We start from the raw sequence: 13,422 nt of genomic DNA, 5'->3' as shown, positions 1-13,422 counted from the left end.
TTCTGGGGGTTGCTAGGATGTTGCTTGAGTGTAGCTGGGATGATTTAGTAAGCGTTTATGTTTTCTGGGTGGGTTCTAGGGTGTTGCTAGGGTGTTTGAGGTGGTTGCTACCATGTTTTTACACTTCTAAAGCGAATGAGTAATAGTAATAGTGATGTAATTAGAATGCACTATGAATTAACCTCAATTTTTTCCTTGCTTAACCACGCAAGTCAGTGCTCCAACAAATTGACACCACAACATCTGAACTTAGCATTTTGTCATTTGTCCTAATTCAAACTCTTTCTTTTTCTAGCAATGGCCACCTGGTTACCAGCGGTTCTACTGGTCCTACAAGTAACCACTGCATCCTCCGAAGAGTCCATACTGGAGTTTTCCACAGACACGCCCATCAATAACGTGGCACAGGACCCGCAGACTGGCCGTGTTTACCTGGGTGCTGTCAATGCCATTTATCAGTTAAACTCTTCATTGTATCTTGAGGCCAGAGCTGAAACGGGCCCCAAGAAAGATGCAAGGGGTTGCACCCCTCCGGTGTCTACTTGTCAGGACCTGAAAGACACCAACAACACCAATAAACTCTTGCTGGTTCATTCGGATAACGGGTCGCTGATAGTCTGTGGGAGCTTATACCGAGGAATCTGCTCTCTGCTCAACCTCACCAACGTCAAAGAGCAGATATACTACAGCGACAGCAAAGGGGAGCGGACCTACGCCGCCAGCACCGAAGAGCATGTTTCTGTGGTAGGAGTCATGGCCACGCTTGAAATTGACGATAAACCGTTCAACGTCTTTTTAGTCGGGAAGGGCTACGGAAGCATGGACAGCTCCAAACTCATCAGCACCAGAATCGTGCAGAACTACCGCGACTGGGTCGTGTTTGAGAGCATTATCGAGGCATCTACGGTCCAGGCAGTTCCCTTCGTGCCAAAGTATCTTCACGATTTCCGTTTCACCTTCAAAAACGACAACTTTGTCTACTTCCTTTTTTCACGCACTCTCGGTGGAACGGACAATAAGAACTTTACTTTTGTTTCGCGCCTCTGCGAAAACGACAATCACTATTATTCATACACGGAGCTCCAGCTTAGTTGTGGTGTGAAGAATCGTTACAATAAAGTCCAGGCCGCATATTTGACAGACCCGGGGAAAGAGCTGGCCCAGGCCATGTCCGATTCCGGAGAGTACGGGAATGTCCGGGAGTGGGATAAAATCTTGTTTGTGGTGGCTAGCTCAGAGGAAGGGGCCACTGAATCAGCTCTGTGTATGTATCCCCTTAAAAACATCAACCAGAAACTTTTGGCCATCGTTACTGCATGCTACACGAACAATGGCAAGAATGACGACAGAGTAGTTGTGGAGAGTCCCTACACATCCAGTAAAGATGATCCATGTGTCAAACATGATGTAAGTAGCAGCTTTTCATAACATTGATCAAAGTGGAAAATGTATTTTTTGCCAGTTTAACAACTGACAATGTTTAGCTTAGCTTATTTTTTTTTTATTTAATTTTATATAATATTTTTAACTTAATTTAATTTTATTTTATTTCTGCATTGATACCCGTTATTTACATGGAATTAGTTAGTTATTTACATGTGTGTGTGTGTGTGTGTGTGTGTGTGTGTGTGTGTGTGTGTGTGTGTGTGTGTGCGTGTGTGTATTAGTGCTGTCAAATGATTAATCAAAAGTTTAATTAAAGTTTTTGTTTACACAATATACGTGTGTGTACTGTGGATATTTATTATGTATGTATAAATACACACACATGCATGTATGCATTTAAGAAAAATGTTACGTATATATATTAAATATATTTATGATATAAATTAAATGAATATAAATATATACATTAGGGGTGTAAGAAAATATCGATACACGTATCGCAATATTTTGTTTGGCGATACTGTATCGATTCTCCAAAACGGAATATCGATATTAAAAAAATTAAAAATAAAAATAATACAAGATTCATGGCAGTTGTTTCGTTTTGAGTTCATATCCCAACCGCTAGATATCAGTCTTCATCTCTGAACTTAAACAGTGACAGGAAATACTAGCATCAGGGCACTCCAAATGTTAGCGTTAATATAGTTCGCTGCCAGTAATCGAGGATTTGGGCTTTTGCGCATCCCGTGTTGAAGAGCCTTTGCGTGGGGCGTGGTGGGCGGTAGAGTCGCCGTGCAGCTGCAGCTTTCTCTCGTAATTTGGGGCGTTTTGTGCAGTTGGGGCGGTGCTCGCGTCGCGGTCTCTGCGATTCCACACGGAACATAAATACAAACTGAAAAACCTGTGAAATCCAAGTTGAAAAGTTCTGAGAATGTTTAACTTCTGTATTTATTTGATTGTTTTACATTGTTTTGTTTTCTTTAGGAATCCTGCAAGCACTTTATTTTTCCTTGATATTAAGCAGATGTAATTTTTTGTTCAGATCAAATGTTATAACATTGCATGTCACAAGTGTAAACTTAAACTGTGAAACTTTAAAGTAGAGTCTATAAATATATATTTTTATCTTTTTATAAAATACATTTTATACATACATTTAACTAAAGAATCATGCAAGCACTTGAATATTTCCCACTTTACTCGTGCTGCACAAAAAGTGGTTAGGGACTGATTATTGCAAATGCTGATCCCAGTGTGTTCTGCAGTGTGTTCTGGTTAAACTATTTTTATTTATTTATTTTTTACTAAGGTTTGCATATGGTGGTGTGTTCTTAATGACAGATTTCCTAAAAAATATATATCCTATTCCTAAAGTAAGAAATATCCCAATATATCGCCTTGCTTACAGTATCGCAATGTATCGCAATATATCGTATTGCAACCCCTGTATCGTGATTCGTATCGTATCGCCAGATTCTTGCCAATACACAGCCCTAATATACATGTATATACATGTAAATATTTTTAAAATATATGCTGTATGTGTGTGTATTTATATATGCATTATAAATATACAGTACACAATACATTAGTTTTGTCACGCTACCAAAATTTCAGTATTCAGTACCGATACCAGTGAAAATCCACAGTTCTCGGTACCAAAGCAAAACACAAAAACATGCTAATTAAAAAACACACTATTTTTATTAATAAAGTCAAACAAAAATAAAATGTACAAAAATCAATGCCATTCTTTATACTTATTTAAAATTTTGTTTCAAGCTTTTTCGCAATAATAAGTATGAAAAACCGTAAACAAGTTTCACCCAAATTTTATTTGTCTTTTAATTAATGAAATTTTAACTTTTTTTTTTTTTTTTGGTAAATAAAGGGGATTTACTATTAAAATTAAAATATGGAAGAAATATTGTCTGATTATTTCTTTAAAAAATAAAGATTTATAAAAAAATTCAACAGTAGTAATAGTATCACATACATTCTACTAAATAATAGAAATATATTTCTGGCACAATGTCTTTAAGATAAACTTTTATTTTGACAGGTTGCCGTGAATACCTTTAAATTTGTGTGTGTAGCTATATGATATGACGCTGATTTTACTCTAATGAAACGGTAAAATGCTCGTGAAGTGACTCTCAGAGCAGTTCTGGCAGATGATGAAATCACCGCGAGCTTCAGGCACGCTTCAGTGTGTGTAGTAAAAAAAAAGTCTCTGCCATTCATTCATTCACACAGAGACTCGCAGAACATGCAGGATTCATATTTGAATCGACTTTTGCAGCTTAATATTTACAGATACTAGTCCATGTTGCGATTTGATTTAAGTGTAATGACCTACTTTTGATTAATTCATCCAAACTTTGACAAATTCCGTGACATTCCGTGCTAAACTGTAAATTCCGTTTTTATAACTGGATTCCGAGATTCCGTCCGCGTTTTCTGCATCGCGGAAATCATAGGGCCATACGCGTCAAGAACCGGATTGACTGGGTACTCTGTACCACCGGTACTTAAAAAAACCTGGTACCGTGACGTTTTAATTTTTTTTGTACCGATTTGGTACCGAAGTACCGGGTCTTTTGACAACACTACAATACAGTTTATGTAAACAAAAACTTTTATTTTGGATGCGATTAATCATTTGACAGCACTAGTGTGTATATATATATAGGGGTGTAACGATTCATACATACATTGATACGATGTCTGACGATACGATGCATCGATGCCACACGTAAAATATCAATATTTGTAGTATAAATAGGCACCTTTATTTTGGCACTGTCCACATTTTCACATAATGTCTGTCTATGCATTACCACCAACGCGTGCGTTCTCATTCAAACTCACGTATCAGGACTCGATATGAGGACTGCCCGAAGGCATAAGCTACGCATAAAAGACACTCCAGCGCTGTGTGAGAAGTTTTCTGTGCACACATCTGAAGCACACGCACACAGACACCCGCGTCTACACCACACGCAAATACTAAATTGAGCTCTCTTCCGCTTTTTTGTCCATGGATGAATAAATAGACAAAAATTACATCAAAATGCGCGCTTTGGCGAATATCCTAGTAAAACACAGTCGGTTAGGCATATGTCTTAACATAAACAGTTGAGAGAGAAAATGCATGTGTTTCAGTATATTAAATCTGTGCTTTCATTCTTAAAGTGAAAGCAAACTAATAATAAATCTAATGCTGTCAAAGAAAAATACAAGTTCTCACTGCTCTTGACTAAATAACCTTTGTAACATCAAACATTATTAATCTATATTTAATTTATACAGTGAAGACTATGCAGTTATTTGACATTTCATTGCGTACCTGAAAATGTATTTTAGCCTGAGCTGAAAAACCTGAAAAGCACTGTTTATTGAACTTGTGTCTTTGTTTTATTGTATTTATTTTCTGCTATTGCTTGTATTTTGGTTATCTGTAGAAAAGATTTTTAGCACTGAGCCCATAGTAGCAGCCAGAATTGTTTTTCCAATTGTTTATTTTCTTCATTAATAATAAAAAAAAAGTCTATAGGGCTATATTTTGTTGTTGTTGTTGTGAATGTCTCAATTGAGGTACAGGATGTGAAAATTTCAGATAAATATTCATGTTAAATATATTATTGCATTTTTGAGCTAATAAAAATGTAGATGGTTGTTTACAATAGGTGTATAATATCATAATATCTAAATATCGATCGATATACTCCTTTATCAAATCGAATCGTAATCGTATCGTAGATTTTTTTTGAGGTATCAGCAAATATCTTATCGCTGGGTATCGTGACGAACCATCCGATTTACACCCCTAATAAATATATATATGTATATGTATATATATATATATATATATATATATATATATATATATATATATATATATATATATACACACACACACACACACACATATATATATATTTCCAAAAAGTTATAAATTGATTTGCATTTTAATGAGTGAAATAAGTATTTGATCCCCTATCAGTCAGCAAGATTTCTGGCTCCCAGGTGTCTTTTCTACAGGTAAGGAGCTGAGATTAGGAGCACTCTGTTAAAGGGAGTAATCCTAATCTCAGCTCCTTACCTGTGTAAAAGACAACCTGTCCACAGAAGCAATCAATCAATCAGATTCCAAACTCTCCACCATGGCCAAGACCAAAGAGCTGTCCAAGGATGTCAGGGACACGATTGTAGACCTACACAAGGCTGGAATGGGCTACAAGACAATTCACCAAGCAGCTTGGTGAGAAGATGACAACAGTTGGTGCGATTATTCGCAAATCGAAGAAACACAAAATAACTGTCAATCTCCCTCGGTCTGGGGCTCTATGCCATGAAGGACTGAAATCTGCAGCGCCCGCAATGTCCCCCTGCTCAAGAAAGCACATGTACAGGCCCGTCTGAAGTTTGCCAATGATTCAGAGGAGAACTGGGTGAAAGTGTTGTGGTCAGATGAGACCAAAATCCAGCTCTTTGGCATCAACTCAACTCACCGTGTTTGGAGGAGGAGGAATGCTGCCTATGACCCCAGGAGCACCATCAAACATGGAGTTGGAAACATTATGCTTTGGGGGTGTTTTTCTGCTAAGGGGACAGGGCTACTGCACCGTATCAAAGGGACGATGGACGGGGCAATGTACCGTCAGAGCCAGGGCATTGAAAATGGGTTGTGGATGGGTATTCCAGCATGACAATGACCCAAAACACACGGCCAAGGCAACAAAGGAGAGGCTCAAGAAGAAGCACATTAAGGTCCTGGAGTGGCCTAGCCAGTCTCCAGACCTTAATCCCATAGACAATCTGTGGATGGAGCTGAAGGTTTGAGTTGCCAAACGTCAGCCTCGAAACCTTAATGACTTGGAGAGGATCTGCAAAGAGGAGTGGGACAAAATCCCTCCTGAAATGTGTGCAAACCTGGTGGCCAGCTACAAGAAACGTCTTACCTCTGTGATTGCCAACAAGGGTTTTTACCACCAAGTACTAAGTCATGTTTTGCGAAGGGTTCAAATACTTATTTGACTCAGTAAAATGCAAATCAATTTATAACTCTTTTGAAATGTGTTTTTCTGGATTTTTTTGTTGTTATTCTGTCTCTCACTGTTAAAATAAACCTACCATTAAAATTAAAGACTGATCATTTCTTTGTCAGTGGGCAAACGTACAAAATTAGCAGGGGATCAAATAATTTTTTTCCCCTCTGTGTATATATATATATATATATATACACACACAGTGCCCGCCAAAGGTATTGGAACAGTAAGGCCAATTCCTTTATTTTTGCTGTAGACTGAAAACATTTGGGTTTGACATCAAAAGATGAATATGAGATGAGAGATTAACATTTCAGCTTTTATTTACAGGTATTTTCATCTGGATCTGATACACAATTTAGAAGATCGCACCTTTAGTCTGAACCCACCCATTTTTCATGTTACCAAAAGTATTGGACCATGTGACTGACAGGTGTGTTTTGTTGCCCTGGTGTGTCCTATTAATTGATTATTCAAACAATAAATAGCACTGACTGTCTGCGCTCAGTTTCAGATCCGTGCAGACTGCATTTATAGTTAGTTAGACGTGTAACCAACATGAAAACCAGAGAGGTGTCTATGGGTTAAAAACAAGCAATTGTGAAGCTGAGAGAAGATGAAAAATCAATCAAACCATTGCACAAACACTGGCAATAGCAAGTACAACCATTTGGAATCTCCTGAGGAAGAAAGAAACCACTGGTGTACTAAGTAACACCTCAAACGGGTAGATCAAGGAAAACATCTGCAGTTGATGACAGAAACATTGTGACAGCTGTAAAGAAAGACCCTAAAACAACTGTTAGTGACATCAGTAACACCCTCCAGAGGGCAGGAGTGAAGGTATCACAATCTACTGTTCGCAGAAGACTTCATGAACAAAAGTACAGAGGCTACACCAGAAGATGCAAACCACTCATTAGCAAGAAGAATAGGAGACGAGCCTAAAAAATTCTGGGACAAGGTTTTATGGACTGATTTTATGGACCAAAGTGATGGAAAGGCTAAAGTTTGGAGAAAGAAAGGATCTGCTCATGATCCCAAACATACAAGCTCATCTGAAACACAGTGTACACAGGTGTACATTATAGTACACATTACACAAGTAATGTAGTGGCTTGGGCTTTCATCGCTTCTTCTGGGACAGGCTCATTAATCTTCATTAATGATGTAACACATGATGGCAGCAGCAAAATTAACTCAGAAGTCTACAGAAATATTTTGTCTGACAATTTACAGAAAGATGCAACCAAACTGATTGGGAGATCCTTCATCATGCAGTAAGATAATGACCTAAAACATAGTGCCAAAACAACAAAGGAGTTCATCAGGGGCAAGAAGTGGAAGGTTTTAGACTGGCCAAGTCAGTCTCCACACTTAAACCCTGTAGAGTATGCATTTTACCTGCTAAAGAAGAGACTGAAGGGAGTAACCCCCCAAAACTGAAAGAGGCTGCGGTGAAAGCCTGGAAAAGCATCACAAAAGAAGAATGCAAAAGTTTGGTGATGTCAATGGGTCACAGGCTTGATGCAGTTATTGAAAGCAAAAGATCTGCAACTAAATATTAAGTGTTTTTCACTTTAATCTATGTTAATTCTATCTCTTCCAATACTTTTGGTAACATGAAAAATGGGTGGGTTCAGACTAAAGGTGCGATCTTCTAAGTTGTGTATCAGATCCAGATGAAAATACATGTAAATAAAAGCTGAAATGTTAATCTCTCATCTCATATTCATCTTTTGATGTCAAACCCAAATGTTTTCAGTCTACAGGAAAAATAAATGAATTGGCCTTACTGTTCCAATACTTTTGGAGGGCACTGTGTATATATATATATATATATATATATATATATATATATATATATATATATATATATATATATACAGTGTATGTATGTATATATATATACATACATACATACATACATACATACATACATACACACACACACACACACACACATATATATATATATATATATATATATATATATATATATATATATATATGTGTGTGTGTATGTATGTATGTATGTATGTATGTATGTATGTATGTATATATACATACACACACACACACACACACATATATATATATATATATATATATATATGTGTGTGTGTATGTATGTATGTATGTATGTATGTATGTATGTATATATATATATATATATATATATATATATATACACATACATACACACACACACACACACACACACACACATATATATATATATATATATATATATATATATATATATATATATATATATACACATACATATTTTAAAATTATTTTAAATTATATTTATCAATTTAAGATCAAACTTTTTAGATGATTTGATCTATTGATCAAACCCTTTGAAAAACTTAATTATGTTTTTAAAAATGTTTTCTATTTTTAAACTTTCATGAAAATAAGCTCCACGTTTTTGAGTGATTTCACTACTGCTTACATCCTGAAATGATCCCGGTTAAAAGTGTGTTTTGGGAAAACTGCAGCAAGGACTAATGATTTTGATGTGCTTAACATACAGCTCCCGGTAGAGATTTACAAAATGTGCTCTTTTATAACCCTTTTAACTTCTGTGATGCAGTGAAAGAAGATACTAGAAATATTTTTTTAGAGCTGGAGCAAGTTATTATATTTTGATGAAAGATTAACAAGATAAGGCCAGTAGCATATAAATAGTACATTTTGATATCATGTTTTAGTATGTTTCCCTTAACTCTTTGTTGTCTTGCAGAAAGACATTGTGAACCAGTACAAGTGCGGAGCTGATTTTCTCCCGTCTCCGTTGGCCAGTCGACAGGAGTTTGCCTTGAAGGCCAATCCCGTCTTCACCAGGCAGAACCTGCTTACCGCAGTGGCTGTGGCTGTCGAGAATGATCACACCATTGCTTTTCTGGGACACAATGCCGGAGAGGTGATCAAGGTGAGATAAGCTGTGTTCAATTCTAAAAACGACATTCACATGGTGCACAAACCCTCATCCTGAGGTGCCATAACCTATAGCTTTGAGTTGTTTCACCACTCTGTGGGAATATAAGTAGGAATGTATTCAAAGTTATGTAAGAAAAACACTACTGAATGACCTCTGAATGTGAACTATAAACATTGTTTTATAGGGATCGTTCACCCAACAATGAAAACCATGTGCTCACCCTGATGCCATTGCAAATCACTTTGAGTTTTTCTTTCTGAAACGCATCCATTTTTTCAAAGCTCATCGTTCTGAGAAGCGAGGCGTGCTCTGATTGGCCAGCTATCCAGTGCGTTGTGATTGGCCGAATACCTCAAGCGTGAGACAGAAATGTTACGCCCCTTACTGTATTTTGATTCTGTGTCCTGGCGCGACGACACTAAAACAATAAAACCCATTATAAACGAGGCATTTGTTGCATCCAGTGGGGACATAATTACTGATTATAATGACTTATACTGTCTTTTACGTGTTGCATCGCGCCGCATAAACATTACCTGCATTTATGATCGGAGAAACGATAAACAAGCACTACTCTACACTGCTCAAAACTCTTTTGCATTTGAATCGTCAGTGGCAAATTCTTTAAATAAGAAAACGTACTTACAGGCTGTGAGTCAGAAGCGTCAGACTGTCCTTGCAAAGTTGGAATTGCCCCACTTTATAGAAACAGCCTTTGTGCAGCCAGCATTGTAGGCTACTCTTCCAGGTTCAGGAAATAGTCCTCCGTAAAATGCGCTGCACACACTCGAATATTTGGGTTGTACTGCTCTGGAATAGTGTTGTAAATACAACTTAACCACTGATTTCTAGCTGTGTCCTCTTTTGGAAGCCCAAACAAAGTGCTTTCTCTTTCACAACGAAACACAGCGTCTCCAGGACATGGCGCCTTCTTTCATCACGTATACATTTGGGCGGTGTTTCGCAATTCTTCCCACACCGTGATGTAGACATGTTGGGCTGTATTTAAATGAGCCATTTTAGGAAGGTGTGGACGAGTCTTAACTTTGATAGACTCTTTGGTTTTGAGACTTTAGTCTTTGCATCTTCAGGGATCTTATCGTTGCACAAACAGCTTCCAAAGAGAAAGGAAAACTTGAAATCGCATCATATGACCCCTTTAAGTCTTTCCTTTGTTCATGCTCGAAGTAGCAATGTGAATGAATCTTTTGAGTCACTTGAATCTTTTCAGTGAATCATTTAATGCGCTTCACAAAACTAAGTGATTCTGTTCTTGAGTTTAACTCTATGATTAGTGAAAAATTACAGATTTTTTTTGGGGGGGGGGCTCTTTAGAAGATTTTTAGAAGATTTGAAATATAGTGCAAAAAGACATATTTACTACATTATATTTTTATGATGCTTTAATAACTTTTTGAAGCTTGAAAGTATCAGTTCTCTTCATTTATTATGACCTGGAAAAGAACAGCCAGCACAGTATTCATAATTTCTCCTTTCGTGCTCCAAAAAAGAAAGTCATACTGGTTTGAAACAACACGAAGAGAAGTAAATGACACAATCCTCATTTTTGAGTGAACTAACCCTTTAACTAAGTTTTCCTCAATGTAAAAATAACCAAAAATTGACAGACTGTAGGAGGACGCCGAAAAGAGGCCTTGTTAAGGAAATGTTGAGGAAATTTGAGACAACCAATTAGTGAACCGCTTCAACCAGCTAGCTACCTGGTGTCACACACCTGATTTAGAATGCTCATCACAAAGCTGGAGTTTAGGCTTTGGCAGGTGAGGGAATTGGAGGGTGGACGTAGCGAATCTCTGACAGGGATGAAAGAGAAAAAGATATTACTGTCACCGAACCCAGACACAACTAAACACGTTAGACGATATATTAGAAATAATGAACCTCTCGCTCCACTTGAGTCCAATTGGTACGTCCCAATAAAAAGGCTTTGTTAGAGCTGATTATTTGTAGGATAGACAGATGAAATTGAGCGATAGATGGATAAAAACAGTCCAGATGGAGGTTTTGGTGAGTTTTCTGCAAACGGAGCCGGGTTTTATGGTCATTATGCGGCTTGTAGGCTATTAGTTTGGAGTTGACACGTTGTCAGGTGCGGCTCAGGTGCATGGGACGTGCTTAGGGGGTTTTGTGTGGTCCGTAAATATGACAAATGTGTCCTGTCCTGTGCTCGACTGTTTAATTGCAGGTTTTTCTGTGTCTATTTCTAATTGCAGGTTTTTGTCTATTGTTCTCTCTTTACCCAGGTACATTTGTCAAGCCAGCCAGAGGCGTACAACCCCGGTCCGGGCTACAAAACCAGCGGCTACATAAATAAGAACCTTTTCTTTGACAAAACCCAGGCGCACTTGTACATCACCACTGAGAAAAAGGTACGGGGCTGGAGTCATTTATCATAGACGGTGTACTAGGTAGCAGCTCTTTGATTATCGCCGCCTTTGAACTCAGAAAACGCATGATTGCGACTATTTCAGCGCCTTTTGTTGTTACGCCTCCTGTTGGTGCTGAAATATATGTTATTATTTTTTTTAAGGCATCAGTACAGCGTACCTCTTGCTGAGTTTATGACCTTACAGTGGTGTAATTGCTATGTTTATTCAAATTCTTAGTGCTTTGCTGTTTGTTGTCTTCTCTGTAGTTTTCTGCATTTAATTCCGCTCAAACTGATTAACACACAGGCTTCGTTTAGATCAGTTAATTTCAGTGTAAACTTATTTACTTTTCAAAAAACTACTTTACTTTTATTGTTTTGACTATTGTCTCTTTGGGACCTTTTAAAATCGACTGAATTGTAATTGCTTTTGCATTGCATCCTTTAGATGCATCCTAGCTCTGTTGAGTGCAACTTTATTTGAATCTTTTCATTGATTTGTGGTCATGTAGATCACAAAGGTGCCCGTACAGGCCTGCCATCTGAAGTCAGACTGCCAGTCATGTGTCGCTCAGAGAGATCCGTACTGTGGCTGGTGTGTCCTGGAGGGAAGGTACCCACATTTTTGGCTTAAAATTGCTTTATTAAGCTTAAATCCAGCCTCTGTTTCTACTGTACTTGCCAAATAAAATAGGAAAAAAATTAAATAGAAAATAAAATAAAATGTGCGCCTGTATCAATTCATATCGAAGCGCGAAATAAACTACGTGCATGCAATGTCGTGGTCAGTTAAGGCATGAAGTTACCAAAAAGGCGATTAAAACTACATGCCTTAAAACTGTGCTTGCATGTAATATATATGAGTTCTATATCATCTAGCACACCCGATTCAAATCGTCAGCTCATTAGTAGAGACTGAAATGGGTCAGAAAAGGTGATGAAAGTTGAGAGAAAATAGAAGAGGGAAAAAAAAGAGGAAATCAATAACTTTTATATAGCTGTAAGTGTATATCTGTATTTAGTTTAGAATTTAGTGTTTGATAACTTTATTCAATTTCTGTATATTTCTGCTGAGGGGCACAGGTAGCCTAGCTAAATATAACATTTATTAATGGGTTCATGTGAAGATTGTTTTAAGTTCACTTAAATTAGAAGTTATTTTTAAAGTCTAATAAATGTTAAAATTGATAGCTCTTAATTATAATGTAATGTTTAATGTCTATAGTCAATGGTTAAAATTTATTTTGTAGGGAAATCAGTATTAATTGGTATCAGTGAAACTGGCCTTCAGTCATAAAAAAGATTTACATTTACATTTATTCATTTAGCTGACGCTTTTATCCAAAGCGACTTACAATTGCTATATATGTCAGAGGTCGCACGCCTCTGGAGCAACTAGGGGTTAAGTGTCTTGCTCAGGGACACATTGGTGTCTCACAGTGGATTCGAACCCGGGTCTCTCACACCAAAGGCATGTGTCACCACCCATGATGCCATTAAATTTTGTTTACAACATTAAATTGTTTGTACATTAATTTGAAAATCGAATGTGAAATTATTATTGCAATATAAAAGTATATTTAAAAACTGTAATGTTAGGTGGGATTAATCGCGATTATTTTCAGGAAAATTTGCGATTAATT

At 37.2% G+C, this 13,422-nt stretch overlaps 1 protein-coding gene across 1 annotated transcript in view; it reads left to right on the top strand.

The window, feature by feature from the left end:
* Positions 1–297: 297 nt before the first annotated feature.
* Positions 298–13,422, top strand: part of plxnb2b (plexin b2b) — a gene marked incomplete at its 5' end in the record, with an annotated part of 56,113 nt that continues 42,988 nt past the window's right edge. Inside the window, 4 exons of the mRNA XM_079411367.1 lie at positions 298–1,407; positions 9,193–9,381; positions 11,655–11,780; positions 12,292–12,392. Of these exons, the coding sequence (XP_079267493.1) occupies positions 298–1,407; positions 9,193–9,381; positions 11,655–11,780; positions 12,292–12,392 (1,526 nt within the window). The remainder of the gene's footprint in view (positions 1,408–9,192; positions 9,382–11,654; positions 11,781–12,291; positions 12,393–13,422) is intronic.

This window comes from Barbus barbus, assembly GCF_936440315.1.
Source record: "Barbus barbus genome assembly, chromosome: 48".
Taxonomy (NCBI): Eukaryota; Metazoa; Chordata; class Actinopteri; order Cypriniformes; family Cyprinidae; genus Barbus; species Barbus barbus.
The sequence above is the reverse complement of the archived record's forward strand: the minus strand, read 5'-3'. Positions and strand labels throughout refer to the sequence as shown.